The 25,324-nt window shown below is 37.0% G+C and overlaps 1 protein-coding gene across 1 annotated transcript in view; it reads left to right on the plus strand.

Moving 5' to 3' along the window:
* PKN2 (protein kinase N2) overlaps positions 1–25,324 on the plus strand; it is a 139,224-nt gene that overhangs the window by 78,465 nt on the left and 35,435 nt on the right. Inside the window, exons 7-8 of the mRNA XM_021689950.2 lie at positions 16,955–17,140; positions 18,271–18,380. Coding sequence (XP_021545625.1) covers positions 16,955–17,140; positions 18,271–18,380 — 296 coding nt within the window. The remainder of the gene's footprint in view (positions 1–16,954; positions 17,141–18,270; positions 18,381–25,324) is intronic.

Raw genomic sequence — 25,324 nt, forward strand, 5'->3', positions numbered from 1 at the left:
ATCACCAGGCTAACCCATCCCCCCACCCACCTCCCCTCTAGAACCCTCGGTTTGTTTCTCAGAGTCCATAGTCTCTCATGGTTCATCTCCCCCTCCGATTTCCCCCCCCTTCATTTTTCCCTTCCTGCTATCTTCTTCTATTTTATTTTTTAACATAATGTATTGTTTCAGAGGCACAGGTCTGTGATTCAACAGTCTTACACAATTCACAGCGCTCACCATAGCACATACCTCTTCCCAATATCTATCACGCAGCCACCCCATCCCTCCCACCCCCTACCACTCCAGCAACCCTCAGTTTGTTTCCTGAGATTAAGAATTCCTCATATCAGTGAGATCATATGATACATGTCTTTCTCTGACTTATTTCGCTCAGCATGATACCCTCCAGTTCCATCCACGTCGTTGCAAACGGCAAGATCTCATTCCTTTTGATGGCTGCATAATATTCCATTGTATATATATACCACATCTTCTTTATCCATTCATCTGTCGATGGACATCTTGGCTCTTTCCACAGTTTGGCTATTGTGGACATTGCTGCTATAAACATTGGGGTGCACGTACCCCTTTGGATCACTACATTTGTATCTTTGGGGTAAATACCCAGTAGTGCAATTGCTGGGTTGTATGGTAGCTCTATTTTCAACTTTTTGAGGACCCTCCACACTGTTTTCCAGAGTGGATGCACCAGCTTGCATTCCCACCAACAGTGTACGAGGGTTCCCCTTTCTCCGCATCCCCGCCAACATCTGTCGTTTCCTGACTTGTTAATTTTAGCCATTCTGAGTGGTGTGAGGTGGTATCTCATTGAGGTTTTGATTTGGATTTCCCTGATGCCGAGCGATGTTGAGCACTTTTCATGTGTCTGTTGGCCATTTGGATGTCTTCTTTGGAAAAATGTCTGTTCATGTCTTCTGCCCATTTCTTGATTGGATCATTTGTTCTTTGGGTGTTGAGTTTGATAAGTTCTTTATAGATTTTGGATACTAGCTCTTTATCTGATATGTCATTTGCAGATATCTTCTCCCATTCTGTCGGTTGTCTTTTGGTTTTGTTGACTGTTTCTTTGGCTGTGTCTTTTTATCTTGATGAAGTCCCAATAGTTCATTTTTGCCCTTGCTTCCCTTGCCTTTGGCGATGTTTCTAGGAAGAGGTTGCTGTGGCTGAGGTCGAAGAGGTTGCTGCCTGTGTTCTCCTCAAGGATTTTGATGGACTCCTGTCTCACATTGAGGTCTTTCAACCATTTGGAGTCTATTTTTGTGTGTGGTGTAAGGAAATGGTCCAGTTTCATTCTTCTGCATGTGGCTGTCCAATTTTCCCAAAACCATTTGTTGAAGAGACTCTCTTTTTTCCATTGGACGTTCTTTCGTGCTTTGTCGAAGATGAGTTGACCATAGAGTTGAGGGTCCATTTCTGGGCTCTCTATTCTGTTTCATTGGTCTATGTGTCTGTTTTTGTGCCAGTACCATACTGTCTTGATGATGACAGCTTTGTAATAGAGCTGGAATTCTGGAATTGTGATGCCACCAGCTTTGCTTTTCTTTTTCAACATTCCTCTGGCTATTCGGGGTCTTTTCTGATTCCATACAAATTTTAGGATTATTCCATTTCTTTGAAAAAAGTGGATGGTATTTTGATAGGATTAGCATTAAATGTGTAGATTGCTCTAGGTAGCATTGACATCTTCACAATATTTGTTCTTCCAATCCATGAGCATGGAACGTTTTTCCATTTCTTTGTGTCTGCCTCAATTTCTTTCATGAGTATTTTATAGTTTTCTGAGTGCAAATTCTTTGCCTCTTTGGTTAGATTTATTCCTAGGTATCTTATGGTTTTGGGTGCAATTGTAAATGGGATCGACTCCTTAATTTCTCTTTCTTCTGACTTGTTGGGGTATAGGAATGCCACTGATTTCTGTGCATTGATTTTATATCCTGCAACTTTACTGAATATCTGTATGAGTTCTAGCAGTTTTGGGGTGGAGTCTTTTGGGTTTTCCACATAAAGTATCCTATCATCTGCAAAGAATGAGAGTTGGACTTCTTCTTTGTCAGTTCGGATGCCTTTGATTTCTTTTTGCTGTCTGATTGCTGAGGCTAGGACTCCTAGTACTGTGTTGAATAGCAGTGGTGATAGTGAACATCCTTGCCGCGTTCCTGACCTTAGGGGGAAAGCTCTCAGTTTTTCCCCATTGAGAATGATATTTGCTGTAGGTTTTTCATAGATGGCTTTTATGATATTGAGGTATGTACCCTCTGTCCCTATACTCTGAAGAGTTTTGATCAAGAAAGGATGCTGTACTTTATCAAATGCTTTTTCTGCATCTATTGAGAGGATCATATGGTTCTTGTTCTTTCTTTTATTAATGTATTGTATCACATTGATTGATTTGCAGATGTTGAACCAATCTTGCAGCCCAGGAATAAATCCCACTTGGTCGTGGTGAATAATCCTTTTAATGTACTGTTGGATCCTATTGGCTAGTATTTTGGTGAGAATTTTTGCATCTGTGGTCATCAGGGATATTGGTCTGTAATTCCTTTTTGATGCGGTCTTTGATTTTCGAATCAAGGTAGTGCTGCCCTCATAAAAAGAGCTTGGAAGTTTTCCTTCCATTTCTATTTTTTGGAACAGTTTCAGAAGAATAGGTATTAATTCTTCTTTTTTTTTTTTTTTAAAGATTTTTATTTATTTATTTGAGACAGAGAGAATGAGAGAGAGAGCACATGAGAGGGGGGAGGGTCAGAGTCAGAAGCAGGCTCCCTGCCAAGCAGGGAGCCCGATGCGGGACTTGATCCAGGGACTCCAGGATCACAACCTGAGCCGAAGGCAGTCGCTTAACCAACTGAGCCACCCAGGCGCCCGGTATTAATTCTTCTTTAAATGTTTGGTAGAATTCCCCTGGGAAGCCATCTGGCCCTGGGCTTTTGTTTGTTGGGAGATTTTTGATGACTGCTTCAATTTCCTTAGTGGTTATAGGTCTGTTTAGGTTTTCTATTTCTTCCTGGTTCAGTTTTGGTAGTCGATACATCTCTAGGAATGTATCCATTTCTTCCAGATTATCTAATTTGCTGGCATATAGTTTCTCATAATATATTCTTATAATTGTTTGTATTTCTTTGGTGTTGGTTGTGATCTCTCCTCTTTCCTTCATGATTTTATTTATTTGGGTCATTTTTCTTTTTGATAATCTGGCCAGGGGTGTATCAATCTTGTTAATTCTCTCAAAGAACCAGCTCCTGGTTTTGTTGATCTGTTCTACTGTTCTTTTGGTTTCTATTTCATTGATTTCTGCTCTGATCTTTATTATTTCTCTTCTCCTGCTGGGTTTAGGCTTTATTTGCCATTCTTTCTCCAGCTCCTTTAGGTACAGGGTTAGGTTGTGTATTTGAGACCTTTCTTGTTTCTTGAGAAAGGCTTGTATTGCTATATACTTTCCTCTTAGGACTACCTTTTCTGCATCCCAAAGATTTTGAACAGTTGTGTTTTCATTTTCATTTGCTTCCATGAAGTTTTTGAATTCTTCTTTAATTTGCTGGTTGACCCATTCATTCTTTAGTAGGATGCTCTTTAGCCTCCATGTATTTGAGTTCTTTCCAACTTTCGTCTTGTGATTGAGTTCTAGTTTCAGAGCATTGTGGTCTGAAAATATGCAGGGAATGATCACAGTCTTTTGGTACTGGTGGAGACCTGATTTGTGACCTAGGATGTGATCTATTCTGGAGAATGTTCCATGGGCACTAGAGAAGAATGTGTATTCTGTTGCTTTGGGATGGAATGTTCTGAATATATCTGTGAAGTCCATTTGGTCCAGTGTGTCATTTAAAGTCTTTATTTCCTTGTTGATCTTTTGCTTAGATGATCTGTCCATTTCAGTGAGAGCTGTGTTCAAGTGCCCCACTATTATTGTATTGTTGTCAATGTGTTTCTTTGCTTTTGTTATTAATTGGCTTACATAATTGGCTGCTCCCATGTTAGGGGCATAGATATTTACAACTGTTAGATCTTGTTGTTGGATAGACCCTTTAAGTAGGATATAGTGTCCCTCCTCATCTCTTATTATAGTCTTTGGTTTAAAATCTATTTTGTCTGATATAAGGATTGCCACCCCAGCTTTCTTTGGTGTCCATTAGCATGGTAGATAGTTTTCCACCCCTCACTTTCAATTTGGAGGGTTTTTTAGGTCTAAAATGAGTCTCTTGCAGACAGCGTATCGATGGGTCTTGTTATTTTATCCAATCTGATAGCCTGTGTCTTTTGATTGGGGCACTTAGCCCATTTACATTCAGGGTAACTATTGAAAGATATGAATTTAGAGCCACTGTATTGCCTGTAAGGTGATGGTTACTCTATATTGTCCCTGTTCCTTTCTGGTCTATGTTGCTTTTAGGCTCTCTCTTTGCTTAGAGGACCCCTTTCAGTATTTCTTGTAGGGCTGGCTTCGTGTTTGGAAATTCCTTTAGTTTTTGTTTGTCCTGGAAGCTTTTTATCTCTCCTATTTTCAATGACAGCCTAGCTGGATATAGTATTCTTGGCTGCATATTTTTCTCATTTAGTGCTCTGAATGTATCATGCCAGTTCTTGCCTGCCAGGTCTCTGTGGATAGGTCTATTGCCAATCTAATGTTTCTACCATTGTAGGTTACAGATCTCTTCTCCCGAGCTGCTTTCAGGATTTTCTCTTTGTCTCTGAGACTCGTAAGTTTTACTATTAGATGTCAGGGTGTTGAGCTATTTTTATTGATTTTTGAGGGGGGTTCTCTGTGCCTCCTGGATTTTGATGCCTGTTTCCTTCCCCAAATTAGGGAAGTTCTCTGCTATAATTTGCTCCAGTATACCTTCTGCCCCGCTCTTTCTTTCTTCTTCTGGGATCCCAGTTATTCTAATATAGTTTCATCTTATGGTATCACTTATCTCTCGAATTCTGCCCTCGTGATCCAGTATTTGTTTCTCTCTCTTTTTCTCAGCTTCTTTATTCTCCATCATTTGGTCTTCTATATCACTAATTCACTCTTCTGCCTCATTATCCCAGCAGTTAGGGCCTCCATTTTTTTTTTTTTTTAAGATTTTTATTTATTTAATAGCGATAGAGAGCACAAGTAGGCAGAGCGGCAGACAGAGGGAGAGGGAGAAGCAGGCTCTCCACCGAGCAGGGAGCCCGATGTGGCGCTCAATCCCAGGACCCTGGGATCACGACCTGAGCCGAAGGGAGCCGCTTAACCAACTGAGCCACTCGGCGCCCCTAGGGCCTCCATTTTTTATTGCACCTTACTAATAGCCTTTTTGATTTCGACTTGATTAGATTTTAGTTCTCTTTTTCTCCAGAAAGGGTTTCTCTAATATCTTCCATGCTTTTCTCAAGGCCAGCTAGTATCTTTAAAATCATCATTCTGATCTCTAGTTCCAGCATCTTACTAATGTCCATATTGATTAGGTCCCTGGCAGTTGGTATTGCCTCTTGTACTTTTTTTTTGAGTTGATTTTTTCCGTCTTGTCATTTTGTCCAGCGGAGAATAGATGAATGAGAGGACAAAATGCTAACAGGGTAACAATGACCCCATACAAATATATACTAAACAAATCAGAAGAGACCTGAAACCGGGGGAAAAGAAAGGGAAAGAGAAAAAAGAAAAAGAAAAAGATAAAAACAGACAAACAAAAACAGAATATGATCAAATATGATCAGGCTGGTGCATAGATCAGTGCCACACAGTAGATTTTGGGTGTATTTTGGTCTGTTAGAAGAAAGTGCCTCCCAAAATTTTAAAGAAAGAAACATATATGTACAAAAATAAGGGTAAATATGATGAAGGGATGGAATATGATTGTAAAGATGAAAATTATAAAAGATTTTATAAAAGGAGTTGATAAGTCGGTTGAAAAAAGAAAGAGGATTTAAAAAAAAGAAAGGGAGAGAATGTGATCAGGCAGGAGACTAGAACAAAGCCATACACTAGAGATTTAGGGGATATTTTGGTCTGTTAGAAGAAAGTGTATCCCACAATTTTAAAGGAAGACAAAATTATATATATACCAAAAATAAGGTTAACTATTATAAAAGGATAGAATATGACTCTAAAAATGAAAAATAAAAAAGATTTTTTAAAAAAGGAATTGATAAGATGTTGGTTGAAAAAGGGAAAAAGAAAAATTCAAAAAAAAAAGTTAAAAATTAACTTTGAAAGACTACAGAATCATGGGGAAAAAAGCCATGAATTCTATGTGCTGTATTCCCCTAGTGCTGGAGTTCTGCCATTCTCATTGATGGGTAAACTTGGTCTTGGCTGGCTGTTCTTGCTGATCTTCTGAGGGAGGGGCTTGTTGCCATGGTTCTCAGATGTCTTTGCCGGAGGTGGAATTGCCCCTCCCTTGCCAGTCCGGGCTAAGCGATCTGTTTGGGTTTGCTCTCGGGAGCTTTTTTTTCCCTGCAAGCTTTCTGTCCAGCTTTGGAGGACACGAGTGAAAATGGCGGCCTCCCTATCTCTGCCCCGGAGGAGCCGAGAACTCGTGGCCCCACTCCTCAGTGCGCCTCCAGAGGAAAGCAGTCAGTCACTCCCATCTTCCCGTGCTCACCTGGCCTGTGACTGAGCGTTTCTATCTCTGGCACACAACCCCGTGTGGAGTCTCCAAACCCAGCAGATTCCTGCGGTGCGCTTCCGTGCCGCACCTCCCAGGGTCAGGAAGGTGAGTATCCCCGGATCTGCTGCTTGTTGGGTCCCTGCTGGAGGAGCAGTGGCCCCACTGTGCCGCGGATCACGGCTTATGGCAGCCCCGAGCTGGGAGCCCGCACCTCAGCTCCCTCTCTGCAGCCGGTTTCCCTACTCTGATACCTGGGAGCTCTGCCGCACTCAGGCACCCCTGGTCTTTCTGTGACCCCGAGGGTCCTGAGACCACACTGTCCCAGCGCGGGTTCCACCCCCCGCTTAGTCACTGGAGCAACATCCCTCAGCAGAGCCAACTTCTTTAAAAGTTCTGATTTAGTGCTCCGCTGCTCTATCACTTGCTGGTAGCGGCTGATGGAAGCCCCCTCCCCCATCGTCTATCCTCCCGAATATTGCCTCGGATTCGCTTCTCTGCACGTCCTGCCTTCCAGAAAGTGGTCGCTTTTCTGTTCAGAGAGTTGCCGCTATTCTTTTCTTCGATCTCCTGTTGAGTTCGTAGATGTTCAGAATGGTTTGATCCCCATCTAGCTGAATTCCTGGGACCAGACAACATTTAGGTCTCCTACTCCTCTGCCATCTTGCTCCTCTTCCTGTTTTGTTTTGTTTTTAATTAGGAGCATACTCATTTAGTGTTGTTATATCTTATTGATCAATTACTGTTTTATCATTATAAATATTCCATTTTATCTCTGAAAATACTCTGACATACAGTTTACTTTGTCTAATATTAATAGAGCCACATTATCCTTCTCATGCCCATTGTAATCTAGCAGGAATTTTTTCCATCCTTTCATGTTCAGCCTATTTTTTTTAATTTAAAGTGACATATTTTATGTACATTATATAGGTGATTCTTTTTATCTACCTTGAAAATCTGATTGAAGTTGTTAGTCTGTCATATTCTCCCCCTTTTTTAAAATAGCTTTATATACATAAATTGCACACATTTGATGAGTACAGTTTGGTAACTTTTGATATAACCCCCAGAAGTTTCCATGTGCTCTTTATAAACTTTCCTTTTAATATAATATTATTTTTGATATGTATTTACTGTACAGTCTTGTTTGAATAGCATCTTTCCTGCCCTTTGTAGTTGTTCCTGAAACAAACCTTCTATTTTTCCATTTCATCTCCCATAATAGCCTTTTTAGTTATGCCTGTGTGTGTGTGTGTTTATTGCTTTCTTTAGAGAATCAGGTATGCATATTGAACTTACTACAGTCTGTGGTCACAATGTACTCTCTTACCTCCAAATCAGCTTAAGAATGTTATGAAGAAGTATTTTCAAATCCTTCCACTCTACCCTTTTGTATTCTTGTTGTAATATATTTTACTTCTACATATGCCTTAAAAATCATCATCCTTGAGTATTGTTTTAACCTAGAGAGCTAAGAGCTTTAAGAATATCATTCATTTTTTTTAGAGTTTATTTTTTCAGAAAACATTGTCTTATGTATTAAATGACCCATTTATTTTTTCTGTTCTTCATTTCTTCTTCTTGTACTTGAGATTTTCTCTATTATTATTTCCCTTTGGCCTATAAAATTTCTTTTAGCATTTATTGTAATGAAGATGTGCTAGAGTGTCATTTATTCACCTTTTTCTTGTATTTTTCAGCTTCATGTTTTAAGAATATTAGTGGATATAGAAATCTACTTTTTTTTCTTTCAGCTCTTTAAAAATGTGATTTCTTCTGGCTTCTATTTTTCTGTTACAAAAAGTCAGGTATAATTTCTATCAATATATCTCTTCATGTAATGTCCCTCATTACCCAGCCACTTCAGTAACACAGAATTATATTCACTTTCCTTTGCTTTTTTTTTTTTTCCTCCCTCTCTGTTCCTATGACTTGGTGCTTTTAATTGACCTTTCTTCACATTTGCCAATTCTTCTGCCTGCTCAAATCTACTGTTGAACTTGGGCACCTGGGTGGCTCAGATGGTTAAGTGTCTGCCTTCGGCTCAGGTCATGAACCCAGGGTCCTGGGTTTGAGTCCCACATCGGGCTCCCTGCTCCTTGGGAGCCTGCTTCTCCCTCTGCCTCTCTCTCTCTGTCTCTCATGAATAAATAAATAAAATCTTTTAATAAAAAAAAAAAATCTACTGTTGAACTTCTCTAGTAAGTTTTTAAAATTTCGGTATTGTACTTTTCTGCTCTAGAATTTCATTTAATTCTTTTTTTAACTCTGTATCTTCCTTAATACTCTCTATTTGCCAAAACACCATACCCCTTTCTTTTGTTTGTTTGTTTTGGGTTGTGTTGTTTTTTTTGTTTTGTTTTGTTTTTGGTAGGTCTTTGACAGTTGATATAAAGGTCTTGTCTAATAAATCCAATCCAAAAGTAAGACAGTTAATATAAAGTCCTTGTCTAGTAAATCCCATATCTTGGCTTCCTCAGTTTCTATTAATTTCTGCCTTTCTTGTCAGTCAGCCATACTCTTTATTTTCTGGCTTGCATCATCATTTTCTTTTTTTTTTTATTCTTATGTTAATCCCCATACATTACATCATTAGTTTTAGATGTAGTGTTCCATGATTCATTGTTTGTACATAACACCCAGTGCTCCATACAGAAGCATCATCATTTTCTATTAAAAGCTGGATATTGTGAATATTAATAATGTATAACTCTGAAAGATACTCCCCTTCTCTAGAATTTCTTGTTGTTGTTTGTGTATGATATAGTTGTTTAGGGGCTTTTATAAGCTATTTTGTAAAGATTGTATTCATTGTCATGTATGGTCACAGAAGTCTCCATTAAATTAGTGGTTAGCTAGTGTTTTGACAGACATTTCTTTCAATGCATGCTGGCAAAAAGAAAAAAAAAAAAACTGCCTTTTCCAGCTGGGCTCTGTGTTGGTGTGCTGAAGCAAATCCTCAGTGATTACCCAGGCATTTTACAACTCTGCCTTTGCTCACAAAGAACTTGTAGATCAGCCAGATATGAGAGCTTAGGGCTTCCTCGGGTCTTTTCTGAGGTTGTCTTCTGTTTCTCCCTTGCCTTCTAATTTCCCAGTGGAAGCATTACAAAGCCCTTATTCCTCAAAACATCTCACTCCCTATGTTCTCTTCCAAGACTCTTCGGGATATCTTATTGTTTGTCCCAGTTGGTATCTTTTGCCCCAGGCTGCAGTGACTGGTTCATTTGCTGTTAAATGCCCTCCACTTAGCTATTTCTCTGCCCTGAGAGATTTCCTAGTTAGGCAAAAAACCAACCAGCCAACCAACAAAAAATGCCTTTGTGTTAGTCCTTCAGGGAGCCCTCAGTTAGGTGAAAGCAGGCAACCATACCTCCTTGAGGATGAGTTTTTCTCTGTAGACTGCTATATTGAAGACCATCACCAAGCCATTTGGGTAGAGGGAGGATGAGGTGAAGGTAAGTTATAATGTCACATGGCTCTCCCATTGAGTACTCATTGCTTTTCTTTATTAAGCATTTGCTTGGTTGCAGTAAACCTTTACCTGCTCTGTAGATTTCTCATACACTTCATTCTAACAGTTTCTGCTAATTTTTGCTTGTTTTGTTTGTTTCCCATGTTTCTGTGGAGAAACTGCCTTTAGACTTTGCCACTCCACCATTTTCTCTGACCATCAGCTACAGAGGTTTTTATGGTCTATGTGAATGTGACATATTTTTGTTACACTGACTTCTCTCACCCTTAGAAATCCTTAAGTTATCAATGTGAATGTCAACAAGGGCTTTTCCTTAATTATATCATTCAATATTTTGAAGATGTGAAACTGTTCTTCAGAATTGCCATAGCATACTGTCACATTCTAGTAGCTTTAGGTATCTTTGATCAGTTTTTTTTTTTTTTTATTTTTTAAGATTTTATTTATTTGACAGAGACACAGTGAGAGAGGGAACACAAGCAGGCAGAGTGGGAGAGGGAGAAGCAGGCTTCCTGCAGAGCAGGGAGCCCGATGTGGGGCTCGATCCCAGGACCCTGGGATCATGACCTGAGCCGAAGGCAGATGCATAACGACTGAGCCACCCAGGCGCCCCGATCAGTTTTATATTAATTGTAAATAATATAGTATAACTTGATAATATAGTAAAACTTGAAGGACAAGTTTATGATTAAACTGTGTTGTTGCCACTATTAGGATCAATCTAAACCTACACGTACCAAATTGAGTTTCTAAATCTGAGGCATCCTGGGATGCCAGAATGAATTCACAGGATACAACAGGATATTTTAACTTTCTGAGGGAAACACAGTGTTATTTCACTTCCTAGGGTCACCATTCAAACTACTAGCTCAAGGTAGTTACCATTTCAGCATGAGATAGAGCTATATTCCTTTCACTGATGTCATACATTAACGAAGCTGGGTTTGCCTGCATTGCTGTGATAATAAATACCATGTGAAAAATCAATGTGGAATAGAAAAGAAGGTGGCGGTTTCCAATCCAGTTCCAGAGTTTGCAAAGCTGTACTATGCTCAGTAGGTACAAACATCCCATTAGGAAGTAACCATGGTTATTTACATATGAAATAAGATTACTTTTTCTTTCAAGTTATGTGTATTATTTTTGTAAATATTTATTAATTTGTTGCAATATCTTTTGAAACAGAACTATTAGGTGTATCTTTCAGACTAGGAGCACAGTGAAAAAATTGAGACACTAGGGTACCATGAAACAAGAAAGCTTGGGAACCGTTGGTCAAAATCTTCCGTTTTATTTAAAATGTTTTAAATATTTATTAAAGTGTTTATCTTTCCAGTCACATCTTCTGTAACTCCTGCCATGAATCTTCTATCACAATTAAACTGGTTTATGCGCAGTCCCTGTTTAATATCCTTGCCTTATTATCCATCTTCTTATTCTATTCTATTTTTAAAATCAAAACTGAAGTATAGACCTGTGAAAAACAAAGACCTTGTCATCTACCTACATGTAATCCTAGCCCCTAGCACAAGACACTTTATAGATTCAGGAGATACTTGGTAAAGTTTATTTGATGATAAGAAAGGAACTGTACTTACTACTTAAGTTTTGCCATTGTATGGCTCAGAGCTGAACACATTAATAATATTTGAGAGTTTCTGAATGATTCATTGATAAAATATGGTTGTCAAATATTTAGAAATCAACAATATTTCTAGAAGAGTAATAAAACCACATTTTAGAAAACCACCTGATACGGCTGGAATTTTTTTTTTTCCTTTTCTATTCTTGTTGGCTCCTCTCCCCACTTCTTTTACCTCTTCCATTCTCTTTTCCTGTTCTTATTGCCTTGCTGAACCTTACTCAAAGTGATGTAAATCGCCAGTGTAAAAGGAAGTATCTTACAATTCTTAAGACATTTTGGTTTTTACAAAAATTCCTTTAAATTCCTACTGAAACTTATAATTAATTAATTAATTCCTGCTGAACCTTAAACTAAATATGGAGTAACTAGGAAGAGAAATAGTATTGGCCTTAATAAAGGATTAGACACAATGAAGAATTATCATGGACACGTAGTAGGAACATTTATCCTCTTGAGTTTCTCACTGCATGCTATTATTTGTCGTTTGTCTCATTTACACTCTGATTTCTTTTGTGGTTGTATGGTTATAAATTGAAATTTGCAAATTTAGTGCTATTTTGACCTAAGGTATTGAATTTTTTGGTCCACATTTTGAGACATTTGCTAGTTTTTAGGAAAGAAGACTTCCTCAGAATTAAAAAAAAAAAAAAAGTTAGTTGTACCAAGATGAAATACTGAATTAGTAAAATGGGAATAAAAGTTTTTCCAGAACATTAAAAAAAATAAAAAAGCATTTACTTGTTCTAATGGAATTCATAGCTACTGCTTATGAATACAAACATTTACTTCTTGGATTGCTTGTTTTAAAAATTTCATATTGTGGGTTATAAAAGTAAAAAATTTTAAGCTATTTCTAATATGGTTATTTGCAGTAGCAACTGTGTCACCTCATAAAAGAAACTTCTAGATGCTTAATAAAGAGCTTAAATCCCTTCAGAGTTCTTTTTCCTAAGTGAAAGCAGGTGCTGAGCATTGTCATCTCCTAATATATTGAAATTACTAAAATATTTAATAAGCAACCAGGGTTTGAAGTAGTGACCAGATGTTTTCAGTTTCCCCAGGATGACTTTTACAGCTAAGCATTTACAATGGAAATGAGCTAAGTTTGCCAGTTTAACAACAAAAATGCAAATAAAACACACAAACACAACAAGTTGTTTCTTTTGAACTAAAAATGCTGTCATGTATATTTAATCTGTCTTAACATTTACAATTAGAGAAGATTTCCAAAGCCTAACCAAACATGAAATTGAAGCTTCCCCCTCCATCTTTAGTAACTTTATTGAGCCATTATTTATATACCATAGGATTTCAAGTATACAGTTTTAGGATTTTTAGGAAATGTATATAGTTGTGCCACCATCATCAACCTCCAGTTTTATTTAAAGTGTATAACTTCAAGGTTTTTGTCATAAATTTACAGTTGTGAAACCATCACAACAATCAAGATAATATATTCATCATTCCTAAAAGTGTCCTTGTATGCCTCTGTGTAATCCCTCTTTTCGCTCTTCTCGTGTTCTTCCTTCCCACATCTGTCTCCAGGCAATCACTGACCTGTTTCTGTCACTTGCTATTAGTTTGTATTTTGTAGAATTTTATATAAATGGAATCATACAGTATATACTGTTGTATTTTGGGAGAGGGATCTCTGGCCTTTTTCACTCTGAATAATTACTTTGATATTCATCTGTGTTGCATGTATCAATAATTCCTCTCTACTGTTGGTAGTATTCAGTTGTGTGGATAGTCCATAATTTGTTTATCCATTCACCCGTGATAGATATTTGAGTTGTTTCCATTTTGTATTTTTTCAAATATAGCTATTAATAACATCCTTGTGCAATTTTTGTGTAAATGTAGATTTCAGTTGGGTAAATAGCAAGGAATGATACGGCTGGATCATATGGTAGTTACTGATAATAGATTCTTGACTCATTTTTATATCTGAAAAGTCTTCATTTTTGAAAGATATTTTCAGTGAGTCTGGAATTCTAAGTTCACAGTTTATTTTCTTATTCATTTCCTCAGTACTTTAAAGTTGTTGCTTCTCTGTCTTGCTTTCATTGTTTTTAGTGAGAAATCCACTGCCATCCTAATCTTTGTAACATGTCTTTTTTCTCTGGCTGCTTTTAATAATTTCTTTTTATTATTTGTTTTGAGAAATTAGATTATGTATGCTTCATGTGATTTACTTATTTTTCTTTTGCTTGGTGTTCTTTGAAATTCTTGGATACTTCCTGGGTTTATAGTTTTCATCAAATGTGGAAAATTATCAGCCATTATTTTTTCAAATATATTTCTGTTCCCATTCTCTCTGCTCTTCATCAGGGACTTAATTGCACATATATTGGGGCCACTTGAAGTTAAACTCACAGTTTATATATGCACTGTTTTTTTTTCCCCTCAAGTCTTTCTGTCTCTTAATTTTGATCATTTCTATATCATTGCTATAGCTTCAAGTTCACTAGCCTTTTCTTTGCGATGTATAATCTGCCCCCAATCCCATCGAGTGTATTTTTCCTTAAATCTCAAACATGGTAGTTTTTATCTCTAAAATTTTGTTTTGGATCTTTTTTATTCCATGTCTCTATTCAACTTTTTGAACAGATGGAATGTAGTTATAATAACTGTGTGAATGTGTTTATCTGCTAATCCTAACATTTATGTCAGTTTTGGATTGATTTTTATTGTATTTATTCTTATTATGGGTCTTATTTTTCTGTTTATCTTCTTGCCTGGTAGGATAGGCAGAATTTTAAGAATGACCCTTGGAACTCCTCTCCTGTGAATACAATAAGATATCACTCTGGTGATAATATTATGTTATATGGCACAGGGGATTTTGCCTATGTGATTAAGGTTACTAATCAGTTGGCTTTGAGTTAATGTAAAGGGGAATGATCTGGGTAGGCCCAATATGATCTCATGAGTCCTCTAAAAGTAGAGAATTTTCTCTGGCCAGTGGCACATGGGGAAGAAATAGCTGAATCATGAAAAAGATTCTATGTGCCATTGCTGGCTTGAAGATAAAGAGGGCCAGCCATGTAGTGAGGAATTCAGGTGGCCTTCAGAATATGAAAACAACCCCTGGCCATCAGCTAGCAAGGAAATAGGGACCCCAATCCTATGTCTACTAGAAACTGGATTCTGCCAACAATCTGAATAAGCTTGGAAGCAGATTCTTGGGAGCTTCCAGACAAGAGCCCAGCCTGGCAGACATGATGATTTCAGCCTTGTGCGATTTCTAGCAGACAGTGCAGACAACCTACGTAGACTCTGACCTACAGAATTGTGATATAATAAATAGGTGTTGTTTTAAGCCACTATATTTGTGGTAACTGGTAATCCAGCAATAGAAAACAAATGTGCCTGGTAGTCTGTGATTAGATGCCAGACATTGAGTTTTAGCTTCTTAGGTGCTGGATATTTTTGTATTCCTGTAAATAGTCTTGAGCTTTGTTTTAGCTCACATTTATGTTACCTGTAAATAATTTGATCTGAGTATTGCTTTTAAGATGTGTTATGCAGACCAGAGCATTATTTAGTCTAAGGGTAATTATTCTCTACTCCTGGGGCAAGACGGAATACTTGATCAGGGGAGCCCTCCCCACATCTTTGTTCTACCTCTGGAGAGCTGTTTTCTTTTATTCTGCCTCTAAATTCTAGCCACCTTGGTTAGTTCTGTGTCAGTACTCTCAGTTCTAACTCCTTAACTCAGGTAGTCCACTTGGCTGCACCTGAGTTCCCCCTCCCTGCACTATATATACTGTATGTATATATACTAGATAGATTCAAGGCAGTAAACTCAAGCAGTCTTAAGGTTCATTTCATTCATTTCCCATCTCTTGAGTATCAGTGTTCTTCATTGCCTGACATCCAGTGTCTTTAGCACTTTTTTTCACATATTGTTTAATTTTTTTTTTTTTAGTTTGAGGATAAATCCATGCTTTTATACTTTGTTAAAAGTCCTTTGGTTGCTTTAAATAATTAAAATTTTTAAATAAAGTGAAGTTTTAATTATTTAAGTTTAATGGGACCAGGAAATACTCTTCCTAAAATGTTATTCTCTGCACAGTATCTAAAATTTTAATACTGTAGCACCATATTTAAATTCTAATATACTAAGTCTAGCCCAAATGATGACAACACCGTATCTCTAGTTGGCTTCACAGTTCCTCATTTTCATTTGAGCACCTTTGGTATTTATTTGCCTAAGGAAATTGCAATTATTTTATGCATAGATAATTACAGTCCATAATTATTTGACTCACTAAACTATTAGAATGGAAAGGTAATACTATTTTCCATCTTTTTTTTTTTTTTAATATTTTATTTATTTGACAGAGACACAGCGAGAGAGGGAACACAAGCAAGGGGATTGGGAGAGGGAGAAGCAGGCTTCCCACTGAGCAGAGAGCCCGACGCGGGACTTGATCCCAGGACCCTGGGATCATGACCTGAGCTGAAGGCAGCCACTTAACTGACTGAGCCACCCAGGCGCCCCAATACTATTTTACATCTTAAAGAGAGCAGAAACCCGTTTATTTATGCAAAAAACCCTATAAAGTCCTTTTCCATGTTAACTACATAACTACCAAACACAACTGTTTTCACATAGTCAGATTTCCTTGTTTCTAATTTCTGTATGTTTATTTTTAATAGGCATATTATTTGGCTTTATGTTTCCCCTCCCACATGGTCTAGCGACATAATTCTGTAATTCTTCCCTGTAATTATATAAATGATATAAATGAGTATTCAAACATACAAGAAATTTATGTAACTTGTTTTATGCCCTGCAGACAGTTTTTGGGAGGTGCTGTTCTTTCCATAAAATTTTTTATAATTGTATTAATTAAGAATTTTCAGTAGGTTTATCTAATTGAAATAGGAAAGATGATTAGTTACCTCACAGATCCTCTGGGAGAAGAGATTTTGTTATTTTAGCACATCTTTCTTTTTTTTTTTCTTCCTACTGTTTCTGAATGGATAACAAAGATAAAGTTCTATATTGGGAATTGATGTTCTAGGGTGCCTGGTTGGCTCAGTCGGTTAAGTGTTTGCCTTCAGCATCAGTCATGATCTCAGGGTCCTGGGATCCAGCCCACATTGGGCTACCTGCTCAGCGAGATGTCTGCTTCTCCTTCTGCCCCTCCCCCTGTTTGTGCTCTCTCTCTCTCTCTCTCAAGTAAATAAATAAAATCTCTAAAAAAATGTATGTTCTTATTTGATATTTGTTTATGCTAACAGGTACTTTGGAAGTTCGTCTTATGGGCTGTCAAGATATTCTAGAGACAGTCCCTGGACGGTCAAAAGCAACATCGGTTGCACTACCTGGTTGGAGTCCAAGTGAAACCAGATCGTCTTTCATGAGCAGAACAAGTAAAAGTAAAAGTGGAAGTAGTCGAAATCTCCTAAAAACCGACGACTTATCCAGTTCAGTAACCAAATTTTTTAAAAATCATATAGGGTCTGTACAAAGGACTTAGCAATGGGGACAGCAATGGGAAGAGCCAAAGTTGAACAAAAAGCTTTAGTTATGATTTCTATAATTTTAAAACTTTAAAAGCTATACTGTCAGGAAAACAAACGCAACCAAATTTATTGAAATTATCTTAGAAAACTGAATTACATATAGCATTAATTCTTTTGGAAGAATGAAATATTGAGTATCACTCTATATGCCAAACTGAAAGTGTTCAGAGGCTATTAGATTTGTTACATCTTGATTCTTTTAATGGTATAGTGACACTTCTAAACTAACATTGAAATTTTGATAACTACTGGACCAAACATGTTTATTAGAGTAGTGGCTCAGCAAACAAATGGAGGAGTGGGTGGAGATGGTAAGAGTATTGTGCAACAGGTTTATGAAGCACTTTGGAGACATTCTAAAATGTAATTATAAACTATGATAAAAGGTGTAAGTGGGGAGTGAGGGGGGGGGAAAGGCCTGTGATAATTCAACCTACTATAGAGTACAGAGGTGAATATGTCAACGCTTTCCTCTATAGACAGATTTTAGGAAAAGTGTGAAAATAAAAAGTGCCTGAGGTAGCAAGCTCTATAAATAGTGTAGAGGCTGAAAAACTGGATGATTGCTATTTATATACAAACAAACACACATACAAAATAGATAGCAATTAATCTTTGTGTTTTTCTCAAACACACAGGATAAGTTGGGAGCATCTAGTGGGAATGTATGTATGTATAAAAGTAGCCATTTAAGATTCAAAAGCTTCAGGATTAAGAAAGACCTTACATTCGGGGCATCTGGGGGGCTTAGTCGCTTAAGCCTCCCACACTTGGTTTCCCCTCAGGTCATGATCTGAGGGTTGTGAGATGGAGCCCCACCTCAGGCTCTGCACTGGGCGTGGAGCCTGCTTAAGATTCTCTCTCCCCCTCCCTCTGCCCCTCTGCCCCCCCCCCCCCCCCAAAAAAAAAGAAAAGGAAAAAAAGAAACCTTACTTTCAGAGGATCGTAAGACTTTTGTTGCTATTAAACGGTGGTACTTCTGTTTTAAAGGTTTTAAAATATTTAAGCAAGTTTATAAATTGTAATTACAGATGATGTCTGTGCAGTTTTGAAGCTAGATAATACTGTGGTTGGTCAAACGAGCTGGAAACCCATTTCCAATCAGTCATGGGACCAGAAGTTTACACTGGAACTGGACAGGGTAAGATGAAAACATTTTACTTGAATTTTCATTATATTTATCATTCATTTTGAATGTAAATTTTCTGTTTTAGAAGACTTTGAGAAGTTTTATTTTTAATACAATAAAAGAACCTAGGTATTTTTGACATTCCTCATCTGGTGAGTTACATAAGTCTTCCTTAAGACAGAGGTGAACATCAGAGTGCTGCAGTAGCTTTTGCTTGTGCAGTGATTTGAAAATGTCTAGTTTGTATTAACCTAAAAGACAACCAAGTGAGAGCTAATACTGAAATACATTTATTTTAGTAATGCACTCCCTAACAACTAAGGTGAGTCTTCTGACTCACCATTTGTAGGTTATAGTATCAAAGCTGGATTTGAAATGCACTAAGGTGCTCACTTACCCAGCCTTCCCTGTGTTTCAGTGGCTTTCATGAATGATGTGAATGGCTAGAATGCAATATGTAGCCTTAGAATCCAGCAGAAGTAAACTTGGTCCACAGTAGATTCAAGTCCATGGTGCTAACTTTATTATTTAGATTCTAATCCATCTACTGGGGTGTGGGAAGAAAATATTAGAACTTAACCCTAATTTTGCCTATAAAAGATATCAAGCTTTTTATCATTTAGTATTTAGGTTGATGATACATTTGTCATTTTTAAATTACATATATTAGTGAAAGCAGATTTACAGTGTTTAATGATGATGTGAGGTAGTGATTACTGCTTTAGTAGCCTCTACTTTAAAAATATTTTTCCAATTTATTTTTTTCTTTCCTCATAGCCAGCATCCTAATCAGGCCCTCATCACTGCTTTTCTTGGTTCAAAAAATGTTGTATATACTTGAGCAAAATTCTTCACTTTTATGTATATCTATTTTCTTAGCTTTAACACCAGCAACTTCAGTGAGGAGTGTAAAAAAAAAATCTTAGACAAGTGGTAAGAACTTGATTAATGTTGGCTTTTTTTTTTTAATAAAATAATTTGCTAACTAATCCCCACATGTGTTAATACCAGACTGATGTTCAAAGAACACTACCTTCATCTTGGCATTCATTCTCTCATTTAGGATCATTCATTTATTCATTAAAAATTATTATGAAATTGGGGCGCCTGGGTGGCTCAGTTGGTTAAGCAACTGCCTTCGGCTCAGGTCATAATCCCGGAGTCCCGGGATTGAGTCCCGCGTCAGGCTCCCTGCTCAGCAGGGAGTCTGCTTCTCCCTCTGACCCTTCTCCCTCTCATGCTCTCTGTCTCTCATTCTCTCTCTCGCAAATAAATAAAATCTTAAAAAAAAAAATTATTATGAAATTAGGGGGCGCCTGGGTGGTTCGATTTTAAGACTCTGTCTTAGGCTCAGGTCATGATCCCAGGATCGAACCCCGCATCAGGCTCCCTGCTCAGCGGGAAGCCTGCTTCTCCCTCTCCCATTCCCCCTGCTTGTGTTTCCTCTCTCACTGTGTCTCTCTCTGTCAAATAAATAAAATTTTAAAAAAATTTATTATGAAATTATTCATTCATTTAATCAACAAATATTCATTGGTATCTACTATACTCCCAGCACTTCCAGGTTAGTAGGTTAACAACGAACAAAAAATAAGGTCTTTCAAGGTTCCTCAAGGAACTTATACTTCAGTGGTCTTCAGTCCATACCTGATTAGTTGCAGAATTTTTTACCATTACATCTGAAACTGTAAGAGTCTGCCACCTCGTTTCCCAAATATTCTTTTATTTTGATAATTTCAGTTTAAAATGATGTTGAGGTCTTAGAATGCTGGGCTAAGGTGTTTATACTTGTTGGTATGGGAGATGGGATGGAAGAGACATAATGGAAAAGTTAATCTTGGAATTTGTATGAAGAACGAATTTGAGAGAGGAGGAACTAGAGGTGTGCATATTGGCAGGCGGCCACTCCAGTGCTACAACTGTAAGATTAGGAGAGCTTGAAGTAAAATTTGGCAGTAGGATTAGAAAAAGATATATGCAGGAAATGAAGGAAAAAACAGTATTAGTAACTAGTTGGATTTGAGTACAAGGGAAGGAATTTGTCTATAATTTGCAAAGAAAATAATGCCACAGTGATTAGAAAAAAACTATATTGGAAGGGGATGGGTTCTATACCTAGTTACTTAGCAATTAAATAAAGATGTGGAACTAGAAGTCAGGGCTGGATAAGCAGATTTGGAGATCATCTGACGAGAGGTCACAGTGAATGCCATCCAAGTGGGTAAGATCAATCCATTCATTTCACAAATATTTGTTGAATGTCTTATATATGTACCAGGCTTTTTACTAGGTTCTCAATTTGCAAAATCAAGACTATTTTAACTATTTAAACAGCTAATTTATAGCACATAACAATGCTGGTTCTTCTACCCTGAAAGAGAAAATAACAGAATTGAAAAAAAATCTTAGAAGTGTAACTTTTTTCTCATACAAGAATTCCTTTAAAATCTCTTTTATAAGTTGCTCATTCAACTTTATTGAGAGAGAACTTACTATTTTCTATAGCAACTCATCTCATTTTTTAACAATTATCCTTTGTACTGAAATAAAATCTGCTCTTAGGTTTAATAATCACTGATTTTCTGTTCTGTGCCAACCACCATTCTAGACCCTAGTAATGATTGATCAAAACTCCAAAGTCCATATACTTAGGGACCTTATATTCTAATGAGGGAAAATAAATAGTAAACAAGTTAAAAAAAAAAAAAAACTACAAGTACAGTGAAGGAAGTAAATAGGGTGGTGTAATAAGGGGGTGGAGGCTACTTTAGATAAAGTAATTTAGGGAGTATCTTGAGGAAGCTACATTTGACCTGAGACCTGATGGGTGAAAAGTTGCCAGATTTATAAAGACCCAGGGAGAGTATTCCCAGGAAGAGGAGACAAAATATACAACCCCTGAGGTAGGAGAGAACCTGATATGTTTTAAGAATAAAAATTGTAAGACAGAAGATCAAGGTAGAGTAAAGTAGATGTAGGTAGCACCGAATCACTAGGATCTTTGTAAGTTAAGAATTGTGAGACAGTTGAAGGGCTTTTAATAGGGAAGTTGACATCGTTTGATTTATCTATGGTAAATGATCTGATAGAAGTAAGTACCATGTACTTTAGAAGCTGATAAAAGACTTAACTAACACATAATGGAAAAGAGTTTGTAAAGAAAGAAAACAAAGATCTAACAACCAGATCTTAAGCAGTATCCTAAGGGTAGGAGGAGAAAGGTTTGCCAAAGAGAAGTCAAAAACTTTGAGTTGAATCAGATCATACCTTAGATAAACATAAAAGCTTATCCAGTGAATAATTGCAGGAATAGTGAGATGATGAAAATCCTGTTACATATCAGACAAGAAAAATGGGATTTTTTAAAAGCCTATTAAGAAATTTAACGAAGATTTGACAGCTGTCTTTAAAGTTAAAAGGAGGAACATGTAGGGAAAAAGTAGGGTAGGGATAGCAATGAGATTTTATTTTGTGTGTGTTTATTCTAATTGACTGGTAGTGACTTCCCGGAGCTCATTGTTAAGGTTTACTGGATGGGTCTTGGTTTTCAGAGATTATACCAATCAAGTAGCAATGTTTGCCGAATTCTTGGGGAAGTGGCAAGCTCTTGTACATGTACCATCCTTGGATTGACTGTATATTTTGTGGCTGTTGAGGACAAAGCAAAAGTCAATGGATGGCAGATTTTATTTCAGTACAAAGGATAATTGTTAAAAAATGAGATGAGCTGCTATAGAAAATAGTAAGTTCTCTCTCAATAAAGTTGAATGAGCAACTTATAAAAGAGATTTTAAAGGAATTCTTGTATGAGAAAAAAGTTACACTTCTAAGATTTTTTTTCAATTCTGTTATTTTCTCTTTCAGGGAGAAGAACCAGCATTGTTATGTGCTATAAATTATCTGTTTAAATAGTTAGACCAATATAATTCAGTCAAGCCCACTAAAGAGGGAAATAACAGTTGGGGTTGTTAGTATAGATAGATATAGTTTTCATGTCTTGTTACATTTATGGCTTCTTTCTAAACTGTGTGAATACATACAAATATTTATGACCGTAAAATGTTTCTTTCAGTTTCCATTCATTTTTAATGTATTAGATTTGCTGTAACATTGGTTTTGAAGCCAGGCAAATTGGGTTCATTGTCCATCTAGTAATGACTAGCTTTTGATAGTAGATAAGTTATATAACCTTACTGTTGGGCGTTTGTTTCACCATCTCTAAAATGGGGTTAAAATATACAGTTAGCCCTTGAACAACATAGGTTTGAATTGTGTGGGTCCACTTAATATGTGGATATTGTACAGTAAAGTACTATAGATGTATTTTCTCTTATGATTTTCTTAATATGTTGTTATCTCTAGCTTACTTTAAGAATATAGTATATAATACATATAACATTCAAAATACATATAAGTTGACTATTTATGTTATCAGGTTTCCACTCAACAGTAGACTAGTAGTAAAGTACTGGGGAGTCAGAAGTTATACTCAGATTTTTGACTGTACAAGGGTTGGTGCCTTTAACCCTTGCGTTGTTCAAGGGTGAACTGTAATCTTTGTAGGACTGTTGGAAAAACTGAGGTAGTGTATATAAAAATCCCTTTCATTGCCTGGCACATTTTAGCCACTCGATGACATTAATTCTTTCTTTAGCCCTAGGCTTTGATGTGTAGGTGGCTATGAATTTAAGTATAATAGTAGGTTATGGGGAATTAGTTGGTTGAATGTCATTTTCTTTCACTTCAGAGCCTATTTAAAGTAATTACAGGATTTTTGATGAGTGATATGATCAAAATGAAACTCAAAGAGGGGCACCTGGGTGGTTCAGTTGGTTAGCATCCAACTCCTGATTTCAGCTCAGGTCATGATCTCAGGGTTGTGGGATCGAGCCTTGCATCTCATCAGGCTTTAGGCTCAGTGGGGCATCTGCTCGAGATTCCCTCTCTCCCTGCCCCTCCCCTCACTTGTGGGTGCACATGCGCTATCTCTTTCTCTCTCTCTAAAATAAATAGATCTTAAAAAAAGAAAAAAACGAAACTCAGAGAATTATTGTTAGAGGGAAAACAGCTGGTTAGAAGCTTTCTCTTGTAGCCAGGTTATTGTATTTATAGAGTTTCATATTTAAAATAGAATTTAAAAGTAACATATACATACATATAAAATAAAATAAAAAAGAACTCAAAAGTAAGTTACCATCATTTTATAATAAAAGTTAAGGAAGCTGAGCACCAGAGTAGTTACATATTAATAAATGTCAGAGCTGGTACTAGACCTCAGTGTTCTGCAAAATGGATGTTCTTTCCTCTGTGGTAGTTTGAATGAGATAGATAACAGTCACACAGAGGAGGAAATAACAGAATACAATGAAACCTAAAAGGGAGAAAGTAATTTAAAATTACCCATACTACAAGCTTAGAAAACTACAAAGACTAATAACTGTTAATTGGTTGTTCTTTACTTGCGGTGGTGATCTTCACCTAAAATTGTGTTTTTTTCCATGACTTCAGATAGTCTTCCCACTTTGGAGTAGTCCTCCCTTTCAGAGTTTGAAAACAGTGCGTGACCAAGTAAAGCTATTCATCCCTGAGGCCAACTAGATCTTCTAGGTTCCTGGTAGGCATGTTACTTGTCCCTAATTTGATTAGAAACTTGTCTTTGGCAGAGACTACATTCCTTATCGTGATAACTACTTGTGTTTACATAGTACATTTCATTTTTTTCATGTGCCTTTTACCCTTTTACTTTACCCCTTGTATTTATAGAATATTTATTTATGGAAGATGTTTATTGAAATATTTATAGAAAATGTTATTTCAAACTGTCTGACGTGTTCATGCCTAGCATTTTGCCTCAAATGTCAAGTTTCTTTCCTTTGGGATTCTGGAACTTAATTATTTATACTATTTCTATCCTTTTCAAGATACAAAGGTCATAGGTCTTTCTGGAGTTAGGAGATACTGTGGAAATAATCTAGACCTAGAATAATCTAAGAAAGCACAAATTATGTTCCTGGTAGGTCAGGGCTCTGTAGAATTGTTTTAGGAGGCAACACAGAGACTTTTTGTTTGTTTGGTATTCTGGGTAAGATATCATTTGGGATTTGCCACTTAAGAAAAACAAGCTTTGAAAATTGCTGATGTGATTCAGCCCCCTCATTTTACAAATTAATAAGGAAATCATGGCCTAAGAATTATAAATAACTATACCCTAAGGTATAATCCAGGATTCTTTATTATTTTTTTTTTATTTTTACTGAGGTGTAGTTGACCAAGTATTATATTATTTTTAGGTGTACAGTGTAGTGACTTAACAAATCTGTACGTTATTGCTCTGCTCACCACAAGTGTAGCTCCTTTGCCACTATGCAAAGCTATCACAATGCCATTGATCATATTCCCTGTGCTTTTAGCCTTTCTTCCTGTGACTGACTCCGGAACTGTAAGCCTGTATCTGCCACTCCCCGTCGCCATTTTGCCCATCCCCTCAGTCCACCCCCAGCCTTCTGGCCACCATCCATTTGTTCTCTGTATTTATGGGTGTGTTTCCGCTTTTCGTAATAATCCAGGATTCTTTTATTTTTTAAGTTTTTTTATTAAGTAGTATCTATGCCCCACGTGGGGCTCGAACTCACAAGCCCAAGATCAAGAGTCACTCCACCGACTGAGCCAGCCAGGCACCCCAGTAATCCAGGATTCTTAATGAAGTTTCCTATCAGTGCTGTGTTCTCTCTGTTCTTATCAGGTTACCCTTTTTATATTTTCTTATAAAACTTGGTCCTTTTTAATGTTTATTGTAAATACAATAGTAGCTATGTAATATCTCATTTTCCTTGAGTTCCTTCAGTCCTCCTAGGGGAACAAGCCATAGAATAGGAATACAAAGACATTTTAATTTCTTCTATGTATGAGCTGTCTGACATTGACCATATTATTCAATCTGAGATGCTGTTTTTTAA

The sequence above is a fragment of the Neomonachus schauinslandi genome, chromosome 4 (assembly GCF_002201575.2).
Source record: "Neomonachus schauinslandi chromosome 4, ASM220157v2, whole genome shotgun sequence".
Taxonomy (NCBI): domain Eukaryota; kingdom Metazoa; phylum Chordata; class Mammalia; order Carnivora; family Phocidae; genus Neomonachus; species Neomonachus schauinslandi.